Source organism: Gymnoscopelus braueri (genome assembly GCF_963280865.1).
Source record: "Gymnoscopelus braueri genome assembly, chromosome: 23".
In the NCBI taxonomy this organism is placed as follows: domain Eukaryota; kingdom Metazoa; phylum Chordata; class Actinopteri; order Myctophiformes; family Myctophidae; genus Gymnoscopelus; species Gymnoscopelus braueri.
This window is the reverse complement of record NC_137625.1, coordinates 28,056,461-28,075,202: the sequence shown is the minus strand read 5'-3', so window position 1 is coordinate 28,075,202 and position 18,742 is coordinate 28,056,461. Positions and strand designations below refer to the sequence as shown.

The following is an 18,742-nucleotide window of genomic DNA, read 5'->3' as shown; positions in this document are numbered from 1 at the left end:
TACACACACACACACACACACACACACACACACACACACACACACACACACACACACACACACACACACACACACACACACGAAATGTGTTCCGTAATGCAATTCCAATGGTGAAAGCTGTATTGTTTCCAGGGGTCATCAACATGTCCGTACATGGACAAACGTGTCCCTGGCAAGACTTGTATGTCTGTGGCACATATGGCTACTTTCTGCTAGATAACCTACACACAAAGCCTTTGGCTTGTTTCAGGCATTTAACTAGCCTTGGATCAAGACGGTCCTCTTGTATCAAGGCTAGCATTTAACACAAGCCATATTCACCATTTGAACCTCAGCATCCACATTCTGGATACATAGCCAAAAACTTTGGCAAAGAGACTGGTGTGTAGAGGGGAAAAAAGCTCAGGTCCAGTTTATTAAGTCTAGATTTAAAGGGATAGTTCACCCCCAAAATGAATTTTTTTCTATCGATTAGTCACCCCATGGAGACAGGCAGTGGTTCCGGTAGGATACACAAAGAGTCTCCTTTGTATCTCCTACCGGAACCACTGCCTACCGGTCCGCTGGTCATCAAATTATTGGCTTAGGAATGCGCCAAAAACAAGTACAATTCTTAGGTATCTTTTACTTTACTGGAGTATTTCCAATTTTCAGTACTTTTACTTCTACTCCACTACATCTCAGAGGCAAATATTGTACTTTTACTCCACTACAATTATTTGAAAACTTTAGTTACTAGTTACTTTGTGTGAGCTTGTAGATCTGCTATTTTCAAAAGATTTTTTTGAAAACTTGAAATGGGACATTCTGCATAACGAGTACTTTTACTTTTGGTACTATAAGTACATTTTGAATTCCAGACTTTCACCTGTAACAGAGTATTTCTACATTGCAGTATTGATACTTTTACTTAAGTAAAACATGTGAGTACTTATTCCACCACTGATAATTATGTTGCACCAAGTGTCATGTCTCTCTGTCTGTCTGTCTGTCTGTCTGTCTGTCTCTCTCTTTCTCTTTCTTTCTTGTTTGGATAGGGAGGGAGCTAGAGTGGTGTTGACAGATAGGAAGAACCTAATGTCTGAGGCAGAGAGGGGAGAAAACAGGTAGAATAGTAAATTGGTTTAGGTGTGTGTGTGTGTGTGTGTGTGTGTGTGTGTGTTCTCTCTCCCTCCCCCTCTCTCTCTCTCTCTCAGACACTCCCTCTTCCACACCTATTCTTCTGGTCTGACACACTCATTGACGCCATCATTCCGCCCTCAGCACCTGACCAGAGACTACAGAGAAGCTCAGAACACTGAGAGCCATGGCTGTGAATAAATGCATCAAGTATCTTCTGTTCCTCTTCAACTTCCTGTTCTGGGTGAGTGTTTGACAAGCCGGTGAATGTTATCATGTCATGGGGGAGAAAAACATATAGGCTACTGTGGTTAGTGACCTCAAGTTTGGTCACTATAAACTCATTTTGGTCAACTTGAGGACAAATCTATCCATCCACTCATCTTACTTACTCTTGTTTGTATTTAATACATATAATTTAGTCTAGTTGAGAGGTTGGAAAAGCATACATTTTTATTTTAATGGAGAATTAATATATGAATATGGCTTGTAGACCTGCTATTTTCACCAAAAGTTCTATTTTCGCTGAATGTTCATTCTATTTTACTGAATGTTTTCCTTGTATTGCATGCCCAGAGAAGCTCAGGTTCCATGTCATTAAACTGATTGACTGAACAGTTGCAATCATCAGTGTTCAAATGCTAGCCTGGTAAACCCCCCTCCCTCCGGAAATCTCATATGCATTTGATTTCAGGAAGGAAGTGGGCTGTGAAACAAAATGTCAGGTTATTCAAATGCAGCCAGCTTAGACATAAAGAGATTTTTGGCCTGCTGAGGTTAAAGGGATAGTTCACCCCCAAAATGACTTTTTTTCTATCGATTACTTACCCCATGGAGACTTGAGTTCATGGATAGTTTTTTGTTTTTGTCTCATTCCTAAGCCAATAATTTAATGACACAAAGAGTCTCCTTGTGTCTCCTACCGGAACCGCTGCCTACCAGTCCGCTGGTTAACAAATGATTCCCTATTTCCCCTATCCCTTTAAATCTGATGTTGAGAATCAAACCTCCCAGTTTACTTTGGAATGGAATGTTAAGTTGATAGTGGATGACTGGCCTCGAAGTTGTGCGTTCATGTTTTGGTTTTGACCATTAGGCCTTTAATGTAGACCTGCTTGTATGAACTGGAATATGCCCTGGAGACTGTGCTGTTGTCAGTGGTGTAAAGTAACTAAGTACATGTACTCAAGTACTGTATAGAAGTACAATTTTGAGGTATTTTCTTTTACTTTCTTCAGTATTTAGAAATGTCAATGCTTTTACTTCTACTCCACTACATCTCAGAAGACAATATTGTACTTTTACTCCACTACAATTGCATGAAAACCTTAGTTACTAGTTACTTTGTAGATTTTGATTATTATTAAAAAACACACTAACCACTTCAGCCCTATACACATTTTGGCCATTTGAAAATAGCAGATCTACATGCTCACAATGTGTTGCGATTGTGAGCTTGTAGATCGTCTATTTTCTAAAATACTTTTTTTTATTCATTTTGAACTTTTTGAAATGGGACATTCTGCACAATGAGTACTTTTACCTTTGGTACTTTAAGTACAGTTTGATGGCAATACTTTTGTACTTTTACTCAAGTACATTTTGGATACAGGACTTTTACTGGCCACAGAAGTATTTCTACATTGTGGTGTTGATACTTTTACTTAAGTAAAAAAAAATGGGAGTACTTTTTCCACCACTGCTGTGCTGTTGCAAATAACTGACCTGTTCTATTAGTGTTCTGTGTCATCATCATGGCGGACAGTGGAATCAGGGCGTGGTCGGTACCGTCGGTTGTCTTGTGAGACAAGCCTCTTATCAAAGACCACATTCACAGCTCTTCTTGTTTGTATGATGCTGAACAGGAAGTGAAGGTTATTCCGTTGTTTAACTTGTTGATAAAACACTGACTTTGTATCAGACGAGGTCTGTGTTTGTGTGTATTTGTGTGCGTTGTCATGGTGTTTTTGTGGACAGTGACTAGATGTCACCCTAGTCTGGGCCTTTGCTCAGTGTTTACACTAAGCACGTAGTACATGCTTAGTTTGCTCATACATAATCTACCTACTATGCTATTTTTTTTCTTTCTTACTACTATTGCTATTCTTTATTATTTCCAGTGGTGTAAAGTAACTAAGTACATTTACATACATGTATGTACAAGTACTGTACTTAAGTACAATTTTGAGGTATTTTTTACTTTACTGGAGTATTTCCAGTGGAGGTGAACCACCCCCCGACCTGTCCTGTTCCCGATCCTTAACCACACCCAGCCTAAACCTAACCATAACCAGAGCTTCCCAAACTTTTTCAGCTTGAAACCCAAAACAGATATTTGGTGTCTCTTTATCTTTAAGCTTTATTTTTTTGAAAATGTCAGATTTTTGTTTTAATTATTATTTGGTGAATTTTTGAGAATTTGATGACTGATATTTCACAACTTTAAAAAAAGAACGGGTCCTTTTGATCAATTTGGATCACAGACCTGTGTTCCGGAAACTGTGTACAACACCTTAAATTAACCCCACGCCCACTGTTGGCACAGTCCCGGCTCATTTTAAATGCTACTGTAAACACATGTTTAAGGAGAAGATATTCAGAACAAAAAATCGACATTATTGTTTGACTCCTGGACAGGTGGTGAGACGGGCCACATTTTGTTGTTATTCATTCAAGCAACTAGCAACCATCAAAGTAACAATGAACACAGGATGAACAGGTGTCGTTGGGTTTGTCAGGAACCTGTTCTTCCACTACTAGCTGGTTGAACATCTTGGTGGCTGATTAATTTGAATGGTAGTTGAATTGATTTGAATAGCAGCTGTGTTAACCCATTAAGACCGGGGAACGCACCTGTGTAATTTTTTTTAACCATTATTTTGTACTTTGGCTATTAAAAAATAGCAGATCTACAAGCTCATAGCGCGGCACTCATATTTTATACTTTGGCTATACAAATATCTCTTATCGCACCTTTAAACTGACACGTTGATAATAAGTAATGTTCAACTCTGTTAACAGCTGGTGAGGGCAGAGGAGGAGTGCGTGTGCATTTGGAGGATGTCCAGATGTTTGTTGAAATTCTACATTCTTCATGCATGAATGATTTGAGTTTCGGAGGGTGTGCGTGGTTCATAAATAATACTGACATCTCACCAGGGGGAGAAAGAGACAGAAATACTGGAACAGAGGAGCTAACTTTGGAAATGTTTTCATATATTTAGCAGCTCACTGCTCAGTGTTTGTCAGAGGAGTCAGGCTGAGAATGATTTATGACAGTAAATCAATACTAACTGGATGCAGCTGCTTTGTGTTATAGTGGACATTGTTGCAATAGAGCTGTTTATAGATTCCTTCTTGGTTTGTGGGTGTTTACATCAACGTCAATAACATTAATAACTTGGGGCAGAACATTTTCTCATTAGAAGGCTAATGCAATGCATGGTCATCAGAACTAACTGGTATAATGTATCATCATTTCACAAAACAGATTTCAGGAAATAAACATCAACCAAATCTGCAGTAGTATTTCAACTGGATGATGTACAGATGCTAGCTAGATCTCTGTAAAAGAGTTGGAATGAAAAGTATGTGGGTTTCCCCTGTAATTTACCACAGACAACATAAGCGTGTCATTGAGTGGGAGTATAAGTACCAATACCCATCTTCTCATGCAGTGTACATTAATATTTAACCTGTAACACATATGGCCATTTGGAACAGTGCCACATGCACACACGCACGCACACAAGTGCACGCAAATATGGATAAAGCCCTTACATGAACTGTGACCGCCCAGTTACAGTAACTTGTGTGTGTGTGTGTGTGTGTGTGGACCTCCATTAATAAAACGGTGGTTGTATCACTTCCCCTTTCTTTATCTATACTGTTTACATTGTAAACAGTAGATACTCTTCTACAGAAGGCGTGTTTAGAAGGTGTTGTGCTAACCTTCCAGTCCTAGTGGCTATGAAACATCATAGCCTTGTGGTCTTTTATCTAGTTGTCATACTGATGACATAGTTAGGGCTGTCACGATCATCACATTTTACTTGATGATTCATTGTCAAATAATTGTATGACTCCAATTGTGTTTTTGGCATTGAACATTGGAACATTGCACAGCTGTTTGTCTTTGTAAACAAAAATTGCACGTGGCAGATATGACAAATAACTTGAATATAAGAGGAAATTACCGACATATTCAATCATTTTATACTTTAAAAATATGTTTTAAATAGTGGAAATTGCGATTTATCTCAAATAATTGGCAAGCTATAGCCAGACTCGAGCCAAGGTACAAACCCAAACACAACGGTGTGGGTTTGTTGTTGCACAATTCATTCATGATTAACGCTATACTTCCTATTGGAATAACTCTATAATGACTCGCACCTTAAATCTGAAATGGAAATGTGTGTGGGTGTGGAGTAGGGGTGTTTGCACATGAGCTACTTATATATGGTGTTGGCTACTTGTCTAGTAGAAGAAATGCGTTGTCGGTTTTTGTCTTTTCAAAGGCTATGTTGAACATTACGCAACAAATAAAATTACACTGGCCTTATACCGGACCGCAGTGTATATACACTATGTATTGACCACTTTCAACCTGGCGCCCTATTTTGGGCATATCATTATAGGTACATTGTTTTCAAAATGTTTTCAAATGTGACTGTAATTTAAAATGCGTTGTGATACATTGTGAGCTTGTATGGGTGTTGGCTGTTCCCTCACACCGAATGTTGTTGGGTTCTATGGCTGTTCCCTCACACAGAATGTTGTTGGGTTCTATGGCTGTTCCCTCACACAGAATGTTGTTGGGTTCTATGGCTGTTCCCTCACACAGAATGTTGTTGGGTTCTATGGCTGTTCCCTCACACAGAATATTGTTGGGTTCTATGGCTGTTCCCTAACTGTTTCCTCACACAGAATGTTGTTGGGGGTGTACGGCTGTGTTGTCTTACTGGTCCCTGACACAGAATGTGTCTGGTTTGACCTGTTCGACAGACTGAAATGTCATTTTTATTCCTAAGAATCCGTGACCAGTGTCACACCTCTACTGTCGTTCTACTGTCTGCTGCTATTATCATGCACCACAGAATGTAGCTGTAGAGCTAGAACTGGTTCTCGCTCTCACTCTTATATCTTCCTCACAAAGCCCTCAGAGACAGACAGACAGACAGACAGACAGACAGACAGACAGACAGACAGTGTCTTGTAACTCTGCCGAGAGTAGATGAAACCTTGTGTAAAGTCAATGTTTATTTTGTCGGCTGGTTTAAGACCTCTTTTCAGAACCCCCCCCCCCACACACACACACCTCCCACCCACATACCTCTATTGAGTCATCGCTGCAATTAAAGGTGTGTCTGGAAGCTGTTTTTCCATTACACTGTTGGATTTAAACAAAGTTAAGACGCGCGTGTGTGTGTGTGTGTGGGGCGGGGGGGGGTGGGCTGTTTGCATGTTTTCAACTAATCTCTCTCTTGCAGAAAGTAATGTTCTTACCCAACATGAATTTACTGTCTGTGAGTGTGAGAGGAATGGAATAAACTGTTTGGTAGGAAAGCTAAGGGGGATCGAGACAGTGTAGAAAAGACAGACGGCCTGGATCGCTGGTGTAGCGGGCCAGGCACCTATTGGCACCTATAGACATGCTGGCAGGCTTGTAGCCTGCCAGCATGTCGAAGGTTCGACTCCCGATCCCGACGCCCTTTGCAGCATGTCACTCCCCTTCTCTCTCCCCATTTCCTGTCAGCCTTCTGTCCTGTCAAATAAAAGCCCAAATATAATTTCTGAAAAGAAGAAAAGACAGACAAAGCTGAGAGGGAGACAGTGTAGGAGGGACAGGCAGTAGGACAGCTGAGAGGTCCCTGTGTCCCTGTTATGCCCATATATGGAGATCCCTGATGTTGTCAGTACATAGGCATGCCCATATATAGGCATATGGGGTGGGATCGGCGGTTCTCGAAGGTCCTTGTGCAGTGGTAAACAGTGGAGAATGTCTAAAGAGTGCAAACTGACTGTGGAAAGTGGACTGACTAAGTAATCAAATGCAGTGGTGTAAAGTAACTAAGTACATTTACTCAAGTTCTGTATAATTGAGGTTTTTAGGTATATTATCTCCTACGACCTACAGGTTTGTGTGTGGACTCTTAAAGGAACAGTACCACAGATGTGAGTGACTTTCACTGCGAACAAAATTAGATCAAAGTGGTTGATGGTTTAATTTCCTCATACTTTTGTCATGCCAACCACTGAACTGTCTCGGTATTCATTCAGTAGCGTAACCATCCCCCCCCCCCCCCCCGAGGTTAAGCACTTAGCCCTCAAATGCTGGTGGAACTGCTCAGACTGGTTGTACTGGACAGACTAGTTGGACTTGGCAGTGTGTTTAAAACAGCGGTGCTGTGCTTTGTCTAAATTTAAGAGGTTAAAAGTGTTGCTAGTCAACCTTAGTGACTCATACTAAAAAATATGACCAGTATGTGGAGAGGTCAGAGTCACAGAGAGACTTTTATTGATTGAATATTCTATATTAGACAGAAATGTAAAACAGCATGAGTACAGTCAACACTTTGTCTAAAAGGATAACACCCAAAAAGTCCTTGCGGTCTTGTTTCCATTGGTGTCCTAGGTATTCAATTAATGAAGTGAAGTGAAGTGAAGTGAGCAGTGCTATTTATGAGTTATTAATTTCATCATGCGTCTCGCTAGCCAATCACAGCGCGTCTGCGAAGTTTGAAGTTAATTTCATCATGTGTCTCGCTAGCCAATCACAGCACGACCTACAAGGCTTAGCCTATGGGCGTGTTTTCCACATGTGTGGCGTCACAGCGAAAGACAAATTTTCACGACGGAAAGAAACTTTCGCCACGGATGGGTCCTAAACCCTCTTATAGGAGCGGCTGCACCGCTCAAAAAATAGCAATATCATCACAAATATAAAACACTATGTACAGAGTAGAAAGAAAAAAGGGGCCTGTTTTAAAGGAAGTCAGTGAACCACATTCTTTTAAGGGATGTGGTCAGGGCATTCCACACTTGGGTGGCAGTGCTGTAGACGTGTTTGTTCTATAGGTGCATGGGTGTTAGCAGATTGTTGTTTACGCTACCTCATAGTATTGTGGCTGAATGTGTCTCAAATTTTTTTGAGGTATTTAGTCAGGTATGCAGGTATGCATGAGCCATCCTAAGCTAGCAAAATGTGTGGGGAAAAATGTGGGTCATGGGCCACAGGCCAAGGAGCAGTCGAATCAGCTTGTTTTGGGAGGTTTGAAGCTTAGTCTTTAGTTACAAGATGTTGGAGTACCAGGAGGTGCAAGCATAGTCAAAGAGGGGCTTAATGAGGGCTCCGGAAAGAGTCCTGAGAGCACTTTAGTTGACAAAAGAGGACATTCTGCCCCAAAAATCGTTTTGATCACCTTTGTTTCCATGTTTTCACCTTCAGGTATTTGTCAAGACTGCAGCCCAAATAGGTAATCTCTTCTTTGCTAGAGATTACTGTGTCATTGAATTTCACCTTGAAATCGTTTACATTTATCTTACTGAGGGAATGTTTGGTCCCAAAAAGAATGGATACATTTTCACCAAGGTGTAGTGACCGTTTGGTATCAGTAAGCCAAGTATGGATTTTGGTGAGTTCAGAGCTGAGAGCTTCCTCAACCTGCAACGTGTTGTGAACTTGCGACGCGTTGGGAGATTGTAGATTGGCTATTTTCAAATGGCCTAGGTATAAAATAGGGCTAAAGTGTTTAATGTATACTCTCTCTCTGTCTGTCTGTCTGTCTGCAAAGTAACTGGTAACTAAAGTTGTCAAATAATTGTAGTGGAGTAAAGGTACTGTACAATATTAGCCTCTGAGATGTAGTGGAATAAAAGTATAGACAATTGGAAATACTCTAGTAAAGTAAAAAAATACCTTAAAATTTTACTCAAGTACAGTACTTGAGTACATGTACTTAGTTACTTTACACCACTGCTTCTAAATTATGACTGATTTGTAAGGAACACTCATTGGTGGGATGAACAGCGTAGCTGGGTATTTAGGTTGCGCCCAAACAACTGGCTAAAACCTTTCTGTCTCCTTTGCCCTGGCATTATGGCAAGACAGACCTCTGAGTTGTGTACGCAATGTGATTATACAGTAAGCTCATGGATACAGTATCGTAAGAATCACGGCACCACTTCAGGCTAACGCCTTATATCAACAATCAGAAACATACCTGACTGTGCTTTGAAGTGGTGGCTTTGTGCGTCCATTTTGATTTCAGAAACGTCATAGTGTCATCTATTAACCCTTTAAGACCGGGAACGCGTCTGTGTCATTTTAAGATTTCTTTGGCTATGCAGATAATTTGACGACCAGCAGACCGGTGGGCAGCGGTTCCGGTAGGAGACTTGGCTTAGGAATGCGACAAAAAAAAAAAATCCATGAATTCAAGTCTCCATGGGGTGACTAATCGAAAGAAAAAATGTCATTTTGAGGGTGAACTATCCCTTTAAACGCTATAAGCCTATTCATTGACCTTTTTCACTCTACGCCACCAAATATGTTTGCCAAAACTCGCCATCCACAAGCTCACGCGAGCATGTAGATCTGCTATTTTTGGTGAATGTTCACCTATTATGACGTGCCCAGAATAGGGACACTAGGGTTCGTGTGGTTTGACTCTGTTTGGAACCTTTCGAAGCAAACAAGACCACACAGCCAGAGAGATTTATTTTCCTAAACCCTCTTAGACAAAGCTTCTGGGAACAGAACAGGAAATACTAAAAGATAATGTTAAATAGTAGTCAAGTCTGTGTGTGTGTGTGGGGGGGGACGGACTATTTTTGCAAATCTTTTAGAAAAATCTTGAAAGTGTCAGAACTACTGATTTAGAAGGCATTTGTAAAAACGGCCTCAGGTCTTCTTAATGGGTTAATGTCGAGCAGTTGATACCAGCTATGGTGTTAATGTCCAGGTTTTGATAACAGCAGTAATGTTAAGGTGTTGATGGTAGCAATATTGTTAGGTGTTAATTGGTTCCCTCTACAGTACACCAAATCTCTGTGCCAAAAATAGCTGATCTACAAGCTCACAACACAACGCCGATTGTGAGCTTGTAGATCTGCTATTTTGGCAATGTTACGAACCAGAAAAGGGATGCTAGGGTTCAATTGGTTAACCGTTAATGCATCTAAACAGCTGGTTTTCTTTCCTTTGACTCGGTGTAGTTTAGATTATTTGCACATTGTTAAAAATACATAGGAAAGGAAGAGAGAATCTAAACGAATCCTTAAAATGGTAGTATACACATACAATAACAAGAGAAAAGATGATATGGTATGGTGACAAAAATAATGCTGGGTAATTATCAGATCACAACACAAAGCCATTGAACTTCAACAGATTTCAAAATTTAACATCTGACATTGGGTGCAATTTTGTGGTCTAAAGTCAAGTTGAAGAGCTGTGTTATTCAGTTGGGCTCATATTGTGTGTGTGCTTCTTTGGATGAGAGCTGAATGAATACATTTAATATAAGCATTGTTTTGCACTCCGCAGCAACAGCATGAGTTTAGTATCATTGAGATGATGGATTTAACATAAATTGGTCATATTCCATATATGGGTAGACAATGTTTATATACTGTATAGATACAGCTATATGTTTATAGTCCTATAGGTTCAGGTTCACACTCACAGTAATTGGACAGCAAAACTACTGACTGAAATAATAATAAGCCTGCTGCTACATATTGTTTCCACTAGGTGTCACCAGAGTGACCTTTTCTTTTGATATGAAGACCATCCATTCTCAATCATAACTTATCAGCAGCTTTTCTTTAAATGCCTTTATTGACAATGTCTTTCTTAATATGTTAATGTATTAACGAGTACATGCGTTTGTAAGCTATGCTCATGTGTTTGACGTGTTGGACAACAGACATTCTGATACAGAGTAGTGTTCTGTAGAGTGTAGTAGTAGTGGTCTCTTTTTCTGTGCATGTGTCTCTGTCTCACCCATCTTCCCTGTCTGTCTCTCTCTAGGTGAGCGGTTGCATCATCCTTGCTGCGTCCATCTATGTCAAGGTCACCAGAGGTTCAAACAAGGTGAGTTGTCGAGCTGATGTCACATGACAGACAGGATTATTCAAAACAAGGATAGGGTAGGCACTGGGGGAGGCAAACTGGAGTCAGATGAAGAAATGCATATAACCACTTAAACCCCAGAATCCGTATTGTGGGGAAAGCTTCACAGAAAATGTGAGCTCTCAATGAGAGCCGGGAGGACAAGCATTATGAATAAACACAATCTTTTAATGATTGCCACCTGCATTATAATCGGTTAAGATATAGTTTTGTAAGATCTTGTAAAAAAAAAGGTAGATCCGGGCACTCAGAGTTAAAAGAGGCAGCAGCCTTTCATTTTGGTTTAACCCTTTAAGACCGGGAACGCATCTGTGTCATTTAAGATTTCTTTGGCTATTCAAGAATAGCAGATCTACAAGCTCTATGAGCTTGTAGATCTGCTATTTTGGAATAGCCAAAGTATAAAATATGGATAAAGGGGTTAAAATGATTGACGCTTTATTAACACATTTTGCTGGGGACCCCCTGGTACCCCCCAAGGACCCCTGGGGGTCCCCACACTACACTTTGAGAACCAATGGTCTATGGCACATGCTATGGCCTATAGGACGTCTGTCTTATCCTTGTTTATATCATCCTTGACAGACAGACAAGTTAACATACAGTATCACATGACAGACAGATGACATATTGTTGTGTGTGTTCAGAGTGTTGCCTGTCAGTCATTGATGTAATCCCGCCCCTGTGTGTGTGTGTGTGTGTGTGTAGATAACCAATGAGGCGGTACCGGGCGTGGACCTGCTGATAGCTGTAGGGGTCATCATCATGGTGCTGGGCTTTATGGGATGCTGTGGAGCCATCCAGGAGAACCGCTGTCTGCTACTACTGGTGAGAACACGCGCACACACACACACACACACACACACCACAGCACATTTTGATTTAGTTTTAGTCATAGTCTTTTGAATAAAATTCCATTTAGTCATCTGAAATGTTTTAGTTTTTATCTAGTTTTAGTCGACTAAATATCATAAGATTATGGTCGACTAAACCTGCAGTTGATTTAGTCGACTAAAAGTATTTTGGCGGTGCCTTGATGGTGTCGTAATGGCTGATTTTACACTTGGTTGCATGCTGAAAATAGCCAATGTGCTATTTTCAGAGCGCAACACCTGATCGCAACCAAACATAAAATGACTTGTCTTTTAGTTCTACTGGATCTCTTCTCCACTAGTCCCTCACTAACATTTTAGTCTAGTTTTTATTTGTTGACGACACACTACACACATGCGGACACACACGTTTCTATTATTACTGGTGAGTATTTTAGGTGGTATCAGTATTTTAGGACGAGATTTTATGAATGCCATCTTTTTATCTTTCTTTTTTGTTGCCATTCTTAACCCTAAAGCCACAAATAGCCGATCCACAAGCTACCATGGATAAATCGGGTACACTTCCAACCCCTAAACCTGTCTAATCCTAACCTCAACCTGAATCTTTTCTTAGTTGAAGCCTAACTCCCCAAATCCTTTTTAACCATAAAATACCCATTTCTTTCTTGCGAGGACGAGGAAAATTGTCCTCAATGTCTATTTCTCAAATTCAGTTGTACATTTCACAACAAGTATACACACACACACACACACACACACACACACACACACACACACACACACACACACACACACACACACACACACACACACACACACACACACACACACCCCCTTACCAGCCCAGTCTAGAGGTCTTCTTACGGTATTGAATCTATGTGTTTGCAGTTCTTCATCGGCCTGCTGTTCATCTTCATCCTCCTCGTGGCTGCAGGGATCATCGGAGCCGTCTACGAGGACAAGGTACGGTTACTAGGATATGGTTACCAGGATACTTAACCAGGGTACCATTACTAGGATACTGTTAGTTAAAATAAACATCAAACTAGTACAATAAATTCCTTGTGTTTATTGTATGTAAACTGTGTGTGTGTGTGTGTGTGTGTGTGTGTGTGTGTGTGTGTGTGTAGGCTATGGAATGGGCCAAAGAGAGCATCAATAAGCTTCTTCCATTGAAGGATCAACCAGCTGATGTCCAGACAGATCTGCAGAAGTTTGAAGAGGAGGTAACACATTTCTATTTACTGTACTGTATATTATTCACATATGAAGTATTCTTGTACATGGCAGCAGAATTATGGTGGAACTTAGAGCGTGTATCTAGTAAGAGTCCATCTATGGATACAGAAAACAGCACCTCCTGCAACAAATGTGCCGTAGATTTTGTTTTACCATCTTCAGAGCTCCAAACAACCAATCTGTAGACAGGACCTAGGCCAGTGATTCTCAAAGTGGGGTCCGGGGACCCCCAGCAACATTATTGATGGTTAGGACCGAAATGGAGCCCTACAGGTCTGTAACTCAGAGAGTGTACAAAATGGTATGGTATTACGGGTCCATTTGATTTCATTCAGAACACTCTGAGTAAAGGGAGTCTGTGGCCTAACGCATACCAAACCTTGAAATGAAAAAGTTTTGAGAACCACTGACCAAGGCTTCCATAACACAAGCGTTTACATGTGTAAGACGAGCTGTAAAACTGCATCTTTGAGCGGTTGGTACCAGTGTTGATTTTGACAGCAAATTTTGATTTAGTTTTAGTCTTTTGAATAAAATTCCATTTAGTTTTAGTCATATTTTAGTCATCTGAAATGTTTTTGTCTAGTTTTAGTTAACTAAATATCCTAAGATTATATTCTACTAAATCTACAGTTGATTTAGTCGACTAAAATGTATTTTTAGTCGACTAACACCCGAGCGCAACCAAACATAAAATGACTTGTCTTTTAGTTCTACTGGATCTCTTCTCTACTAGTCCCTCACTAACATTTTAGTCTAGTTTTTATTTGTCGACGAAATTGTCAATATATTTAGTCTTAGTTTTAGTCGACGAAATTAAAGTATCACTTATTTTCTATCAATTACACACCCAATGAAGCCTTGAATTCATGGAGATGTTTTTGTTTTTATCGCATTCCTAAGCCAATAATTTGATTACCGGCGGAAAGATGCTAATGTATCCGGTAGGAGACTCAAAGGAAATGCTTTGAGTACTCCGCCGGTCATCAAATTATTGGCTTAGGAATGTGACAAAAACCAAAAAAATATCATGAATTCAATGCTTCATGGGGTGTGTAATTGATAGAAAATAAGTATTTTTTTGGGTGAACTACTCCTTTAACACTGGTTGGTACTTATAACCTTGGTAAGCAATGCCTCTTCCATACTGTAGTCAAAGGTACACCCTATTTGTAATTATTTGTAAGCATGCGTCATTAATACCCCTGTTTGTGTGTGTGTGTGTGTGTGTGTGTGTGTGTGTGTGTAGTTTAAGTGTTGTGGTTTGTTGGAAGGAGCTAAGGACTGGGCTGGCAAAGTTCCTGATTCCTGTGAATGTAAAGACACAACACAAAAGTGTGAGATGTCCGGCATCAAGAGCGTCTACTCTACGGTAAGGAGAGAGAGAGAGAGAATGAGACGGAATGTGAGAGCGACAGAATCAGAGCAAGAGAGAGAATGAGAGCGAGAGAGCTCATTGTTGATTTTTGTTTTTGTTCTCAGCCGTGTTCCACCTTCGTCATTGAAAGTCTGAAGAGTCAGATGAAGATCGTCCTCGGCATCGCATTCGCCATTGCTATCTTACTGGTACGCACACACACACACACACACACACAGTAGAAGTAGCTGCTCATCTACTAGGGCTGTCACGATTACAAATTTAAGTTGATGATTAACTGTCACACAAATAATTGCGGTTAACGATTTAATTGTGTTTTTGGCCATTGAACATTATGAATAAAACTTTACATTTTTGTTTGGTTTTTAGGCTTAATAATCACAAATTGCAAAGGGCATACATGACAAATAACTTGAATATACAAAGAAATTATTGACATATTTAATAATTTTATACATGTAAAAATAGCTGATCTACAAGCTTACAACGCGTCACAAAGTGACGTGTTGTAAGCTTGTAGATCAGCCATTTCTGCTATTTTAATATTTGAAAATGTGTCACGATTATGCAAAAAATAATTGTGATTAGATGATTATGCAATAATTGTGACAACTTGTGACAACATCAACTACAGTGACAACTTTAACTTTTAATTCAGTTGACTTATTATACTGATGTAGTCTGATGTACTGATGTGTGTTTTCTGTTTGTCCTGGTGTGTGTGTGTGTGTGTGTGTGTGTGTGTGTGTGTGTGTGTGTGTGTTATCTGTTTGTCCTATGTGTGTGTAGATCTTTGGCATGGCGTTTGCCATGTCTCTCTACTGTCAGATTGGAAGGAAGGATGGGCCAACCCCAGCTTAGACCCTGCGGACCCCAAGGATACCCCCCTGAAGAATCACATTTAACCTATAATTCTTACTGTAACCCCTTAAAGGAGAATTCCAGACTACCTTTTTCTTAACTTTTTTATATGATATTATTATATCCTAGGAAGAGTGGTACAGTAGAAAAAATGCATAACTCCACCCCGAGTCCACCGCAGCTAAAAACCTGAGCGTACGGTCCATGCTAGTACAGTGTGTCCATGCGCTCCACAGTGTTTGTGTTGGATGCGCCCCTCCGGAAGTCTCGCGAGACGGGATTTCACCCGTGACGTCATCCAAGTCAGTTTGTAAACACTACGGCGGAGCGCATGGACCGTACGCTCGGGTTTTTAGCTGCGGTGGACTTGGGATGGAGTTATTCCGGAGTTCTCCTTTAACCCTGATCTTGACCACTAAACCCATATCGTAACCCCTCAACCCTTTACCGTAACTCCCATATCTTTACCATTTAAGCCTTGTCTTAACCACAAAACCTGTCCTAAACCCTTACCACAACCCTTAAACTCTTGTCTTAACCCCCAAAGCACATACATTAACTCCAAAATAACTGCTACAGTGATCTATAACCTTTTTTAGGTATTGTTTCATCTGAACTTGGACACCTAATGCTTAAAGGGGAAATCCACCCATTTTCAATATTTAACTATGTCATTAATATAGCATAAAGGAGTTGTGTGGAAATAAGAAAAAATTAAAAAAAAAAATAACATTGCAAAAAAATTTAACATTGCAAAAAAATTAACATTGCAAATTACACCATGATGAGTCATCACAGTGTAATTTGCAATGTTAATTTTTTTGCAATGTTAAATTTTTTTGCAATGTTAATTTTTTTTTAAATTTTTTCTTATTTCCACACAACTCCTTTATGCTATATTAATGACATAGTTAAATATTGAAAATGGGTGGATTTCCCCTTTAAAGTTAGGTCTAATTCTATGGCTTTATCATAGTTACGTTAACTTGAGTTTCAAAACTTGACAATAAACCTTGTCAAGTTACTTACTCTTTTCCATACGTCATTACACAGATTCTTAGTATTGTACGACAGCTGTAAATACTTTGGGTCAAGGTGGGAGCTCATGTAAGAGCTCAGAAGTACTGTACGTAAAAATACAGAGTAATAGTGTGGGATTGTATTAAAGGGATAGTTCACCCCAAAAATGACTTTTTCTCTATCAATTACACACCCCATGGAGACTTGAATTCATGGAGATTATTTAGTTTTTGTCGCATTCCTAAGGCAATAATTTGATGACCGGCGGAGGCTCCGGTAGGAGACGCAAAGTGTCAAAAACAATCAAGATCTCCATGTGTTCAAGGCTTCATGGAGTGTGTAATTGATAGAAAATAAGTCATTTTGGGGGTGAACTATCCCTTTAACCTTAGTATTACTGCCTATGTCATAAATCTGCAATATAGCCATTGTAAAGCCTCTTTCACTGTACACTACTTGATCTTTATTTCTTTTATAAAGTCTTATTTACTGTATGTGGTTGTGTTATGGGTGACACACAATATACGGTAGGTTGTAGCCAAACTACTGACTGTACTACCCAGAATCACATCGTAACTGCAAATGTAGCTACTGTTGTCTGAATTGAGTTTTGTCTATCTTTCTTTTATATAATAATTCTAGTTTTGGTTATAGTATAGTATAGTTATAGTATTGATACATTGTTAAGTCTGGACTGTTCATTTGACAGAGTGTAAAAACTAACCAGCTCTCATCCTGTTGAAGTCTATTTTACATAAAAAGTTAAAGGGATAGTTCACCCAAAAAATTACTTTTTTTCAATCGATTAGTCACCCCTAATTTATGGATATTATTTTGTTTTTGTCGCATTCCTAAGCCAGTAATTTGATGCCCAGCGGACGGGTAGGCAGGGTTCCGGTAGGAGATACAAAGGAGACTCTTTGTGTCTCCTACCGAAACCGCTGCCGGTCATCAAATTATTGGCTTAGGAATGTGACAAAAACAAAACAATATCCATGAATTCAAGTCTCCATGGGGTGACTAATCGATAGAAAAAGTCATTTTGGGGGTGAACTATCCCTTTAAATTAGTATTCCAGATTTAGCTGTGTATACAGTAATATTTATAGTTTTGATCAAACGGATATTCAAACGGATATTCAACTGAAATTCCACATTTATGAAGGTTTATTTTTTACTTGTACGTAAAGATGTCTTTTCAAACTCGTTATGAATAACTTGTTTTTACACAGCATGTGTTCATCTCAGGGTTGTAAATCTTAGTTTTGAGTTTAGAGATGATTTTTGCTTTTTACTGCTTGTCATTTGTTCATTGTAATGTTGATCATTGTGCAAGCTGTTGAATGTTAGAAATGACCTGGACAAGCTGGACGGATAAACAAGTGTCAGAAAAATGTCCTGAAGTTAAATTTGCTGCCTGCTGTTCTGTTGTTTTATGGTTGTTTGACAGAATAAAGTCTGAAAGGGAAGCTCTGTGCCTTGTTTGGTCTGTTCAGTCTGTTTTAAATCTCTCACAAGAGCAGTGGTGGAAAATAACTTAAGTACATGCGCATTGCGACGCATTGTGAGCTTGTAGATCGGCTATGTATAGGGCTGAAGTGGTTAATGTATGTTTTGTAGTAATCAAAATCTACAAAGTAACTAGTAAATAAAGTTTTCAAATAATTGTAGTGGAGTAAAAGTATAATATTTGCCTCTGAGATGTAGTGGAGTAGAAGTAAAAATATGGACAATTTGAAATACTCCACTAAAGTAAAAAATACCTCAAAATTGTACTTAAGTACAGTACTTGGGTAAATGTACTTAGTTACTTTACACCACTGGCTAAATGGCAGAAATGGTCAGGATCAAATGGGCATATCCCATGTACTGTATAGTGCCACCATGAGGCCGTTTTGAAACATTCAGGGTGGAGTGTCTTCCTTGGCCTACTGGCAGTCTGCACAGGAAATCTGGTGCTGATCGGTACGGATGTTTGTGGGATTAACTCCAGACACACAAGGGTGAAAACATCATCTTTGACCTCTGCTTTTTTGCCTGACGGAAATAATATAAAAAAAAACAAGAATGTTACTCTAAAGGAAGACAGATCATAGTGAATGAATATAACTCCGAATGTGTTGTAGTAACGGTGACTGTTTACCTTCGTAGC

At 39.6% G+C, this 18,742-nt stretch overlaps 1 protein-coding gene across 1 annotated transcript; it reads left to right on the top strand.

The window, feature by feature from the left end:
- Positions 1 to 1,246: 1,246 nt before the first annotated feature.
- On the top strand, positions 1,247 to 18,059 carry LOC308079941 (tetraspanin-8-like). Its single transcript, XM_080421606.1, has 8 exons — positions 1,247 to 1,363; positions 11,156 to 11,218; positions 11,966 to 12,085; positions 12,982 to 13,056; positions 13,224 to 13,319; positions 14,582 to 14,704; positions 14,815 to 14,898; positions 15,500 to 18,059. The coding sequence occupies exons 1-8, from the start codon at positions 1,307 to 1,309 to the stop codon at positions 15,569 to 15,571; spliced, it is 690 nt and encodes a 229-aa protein (XP_080277732.1). The 5' UTR covers positions 1,247 to 1,306; the 3' UTR covers positions 15,572 to 18,059.
- Positions 18,060 to 18,742: the final 683 nt, after the last annotated feature.

Bases quoted from the DNA above. Each gene is read 5' to 3' on its own strand.
- LOC308079941 (XM_080421606.1), top strand. From the start codon at position 1,307: ATGGCTGTGAATAAATGCATCAAGTATCTTCTGTTCCTCTTCAACTTC. The intron at 1,364-11,155 runs GTGAGTGTTTGA...GTCTCTCTCTAG, and splicing joins TCTTCAACTTCCTGTTCTGG to GTGAGCGGTTGCATCATCCT. The intron at 14,705-14,814 runs GTAAGGAGAGAG...TTTTGTTCTCAG, and splicing joins TCAAGAGCGTCTACTCTACG to CCGTGTTCCACCTTCGTCAT.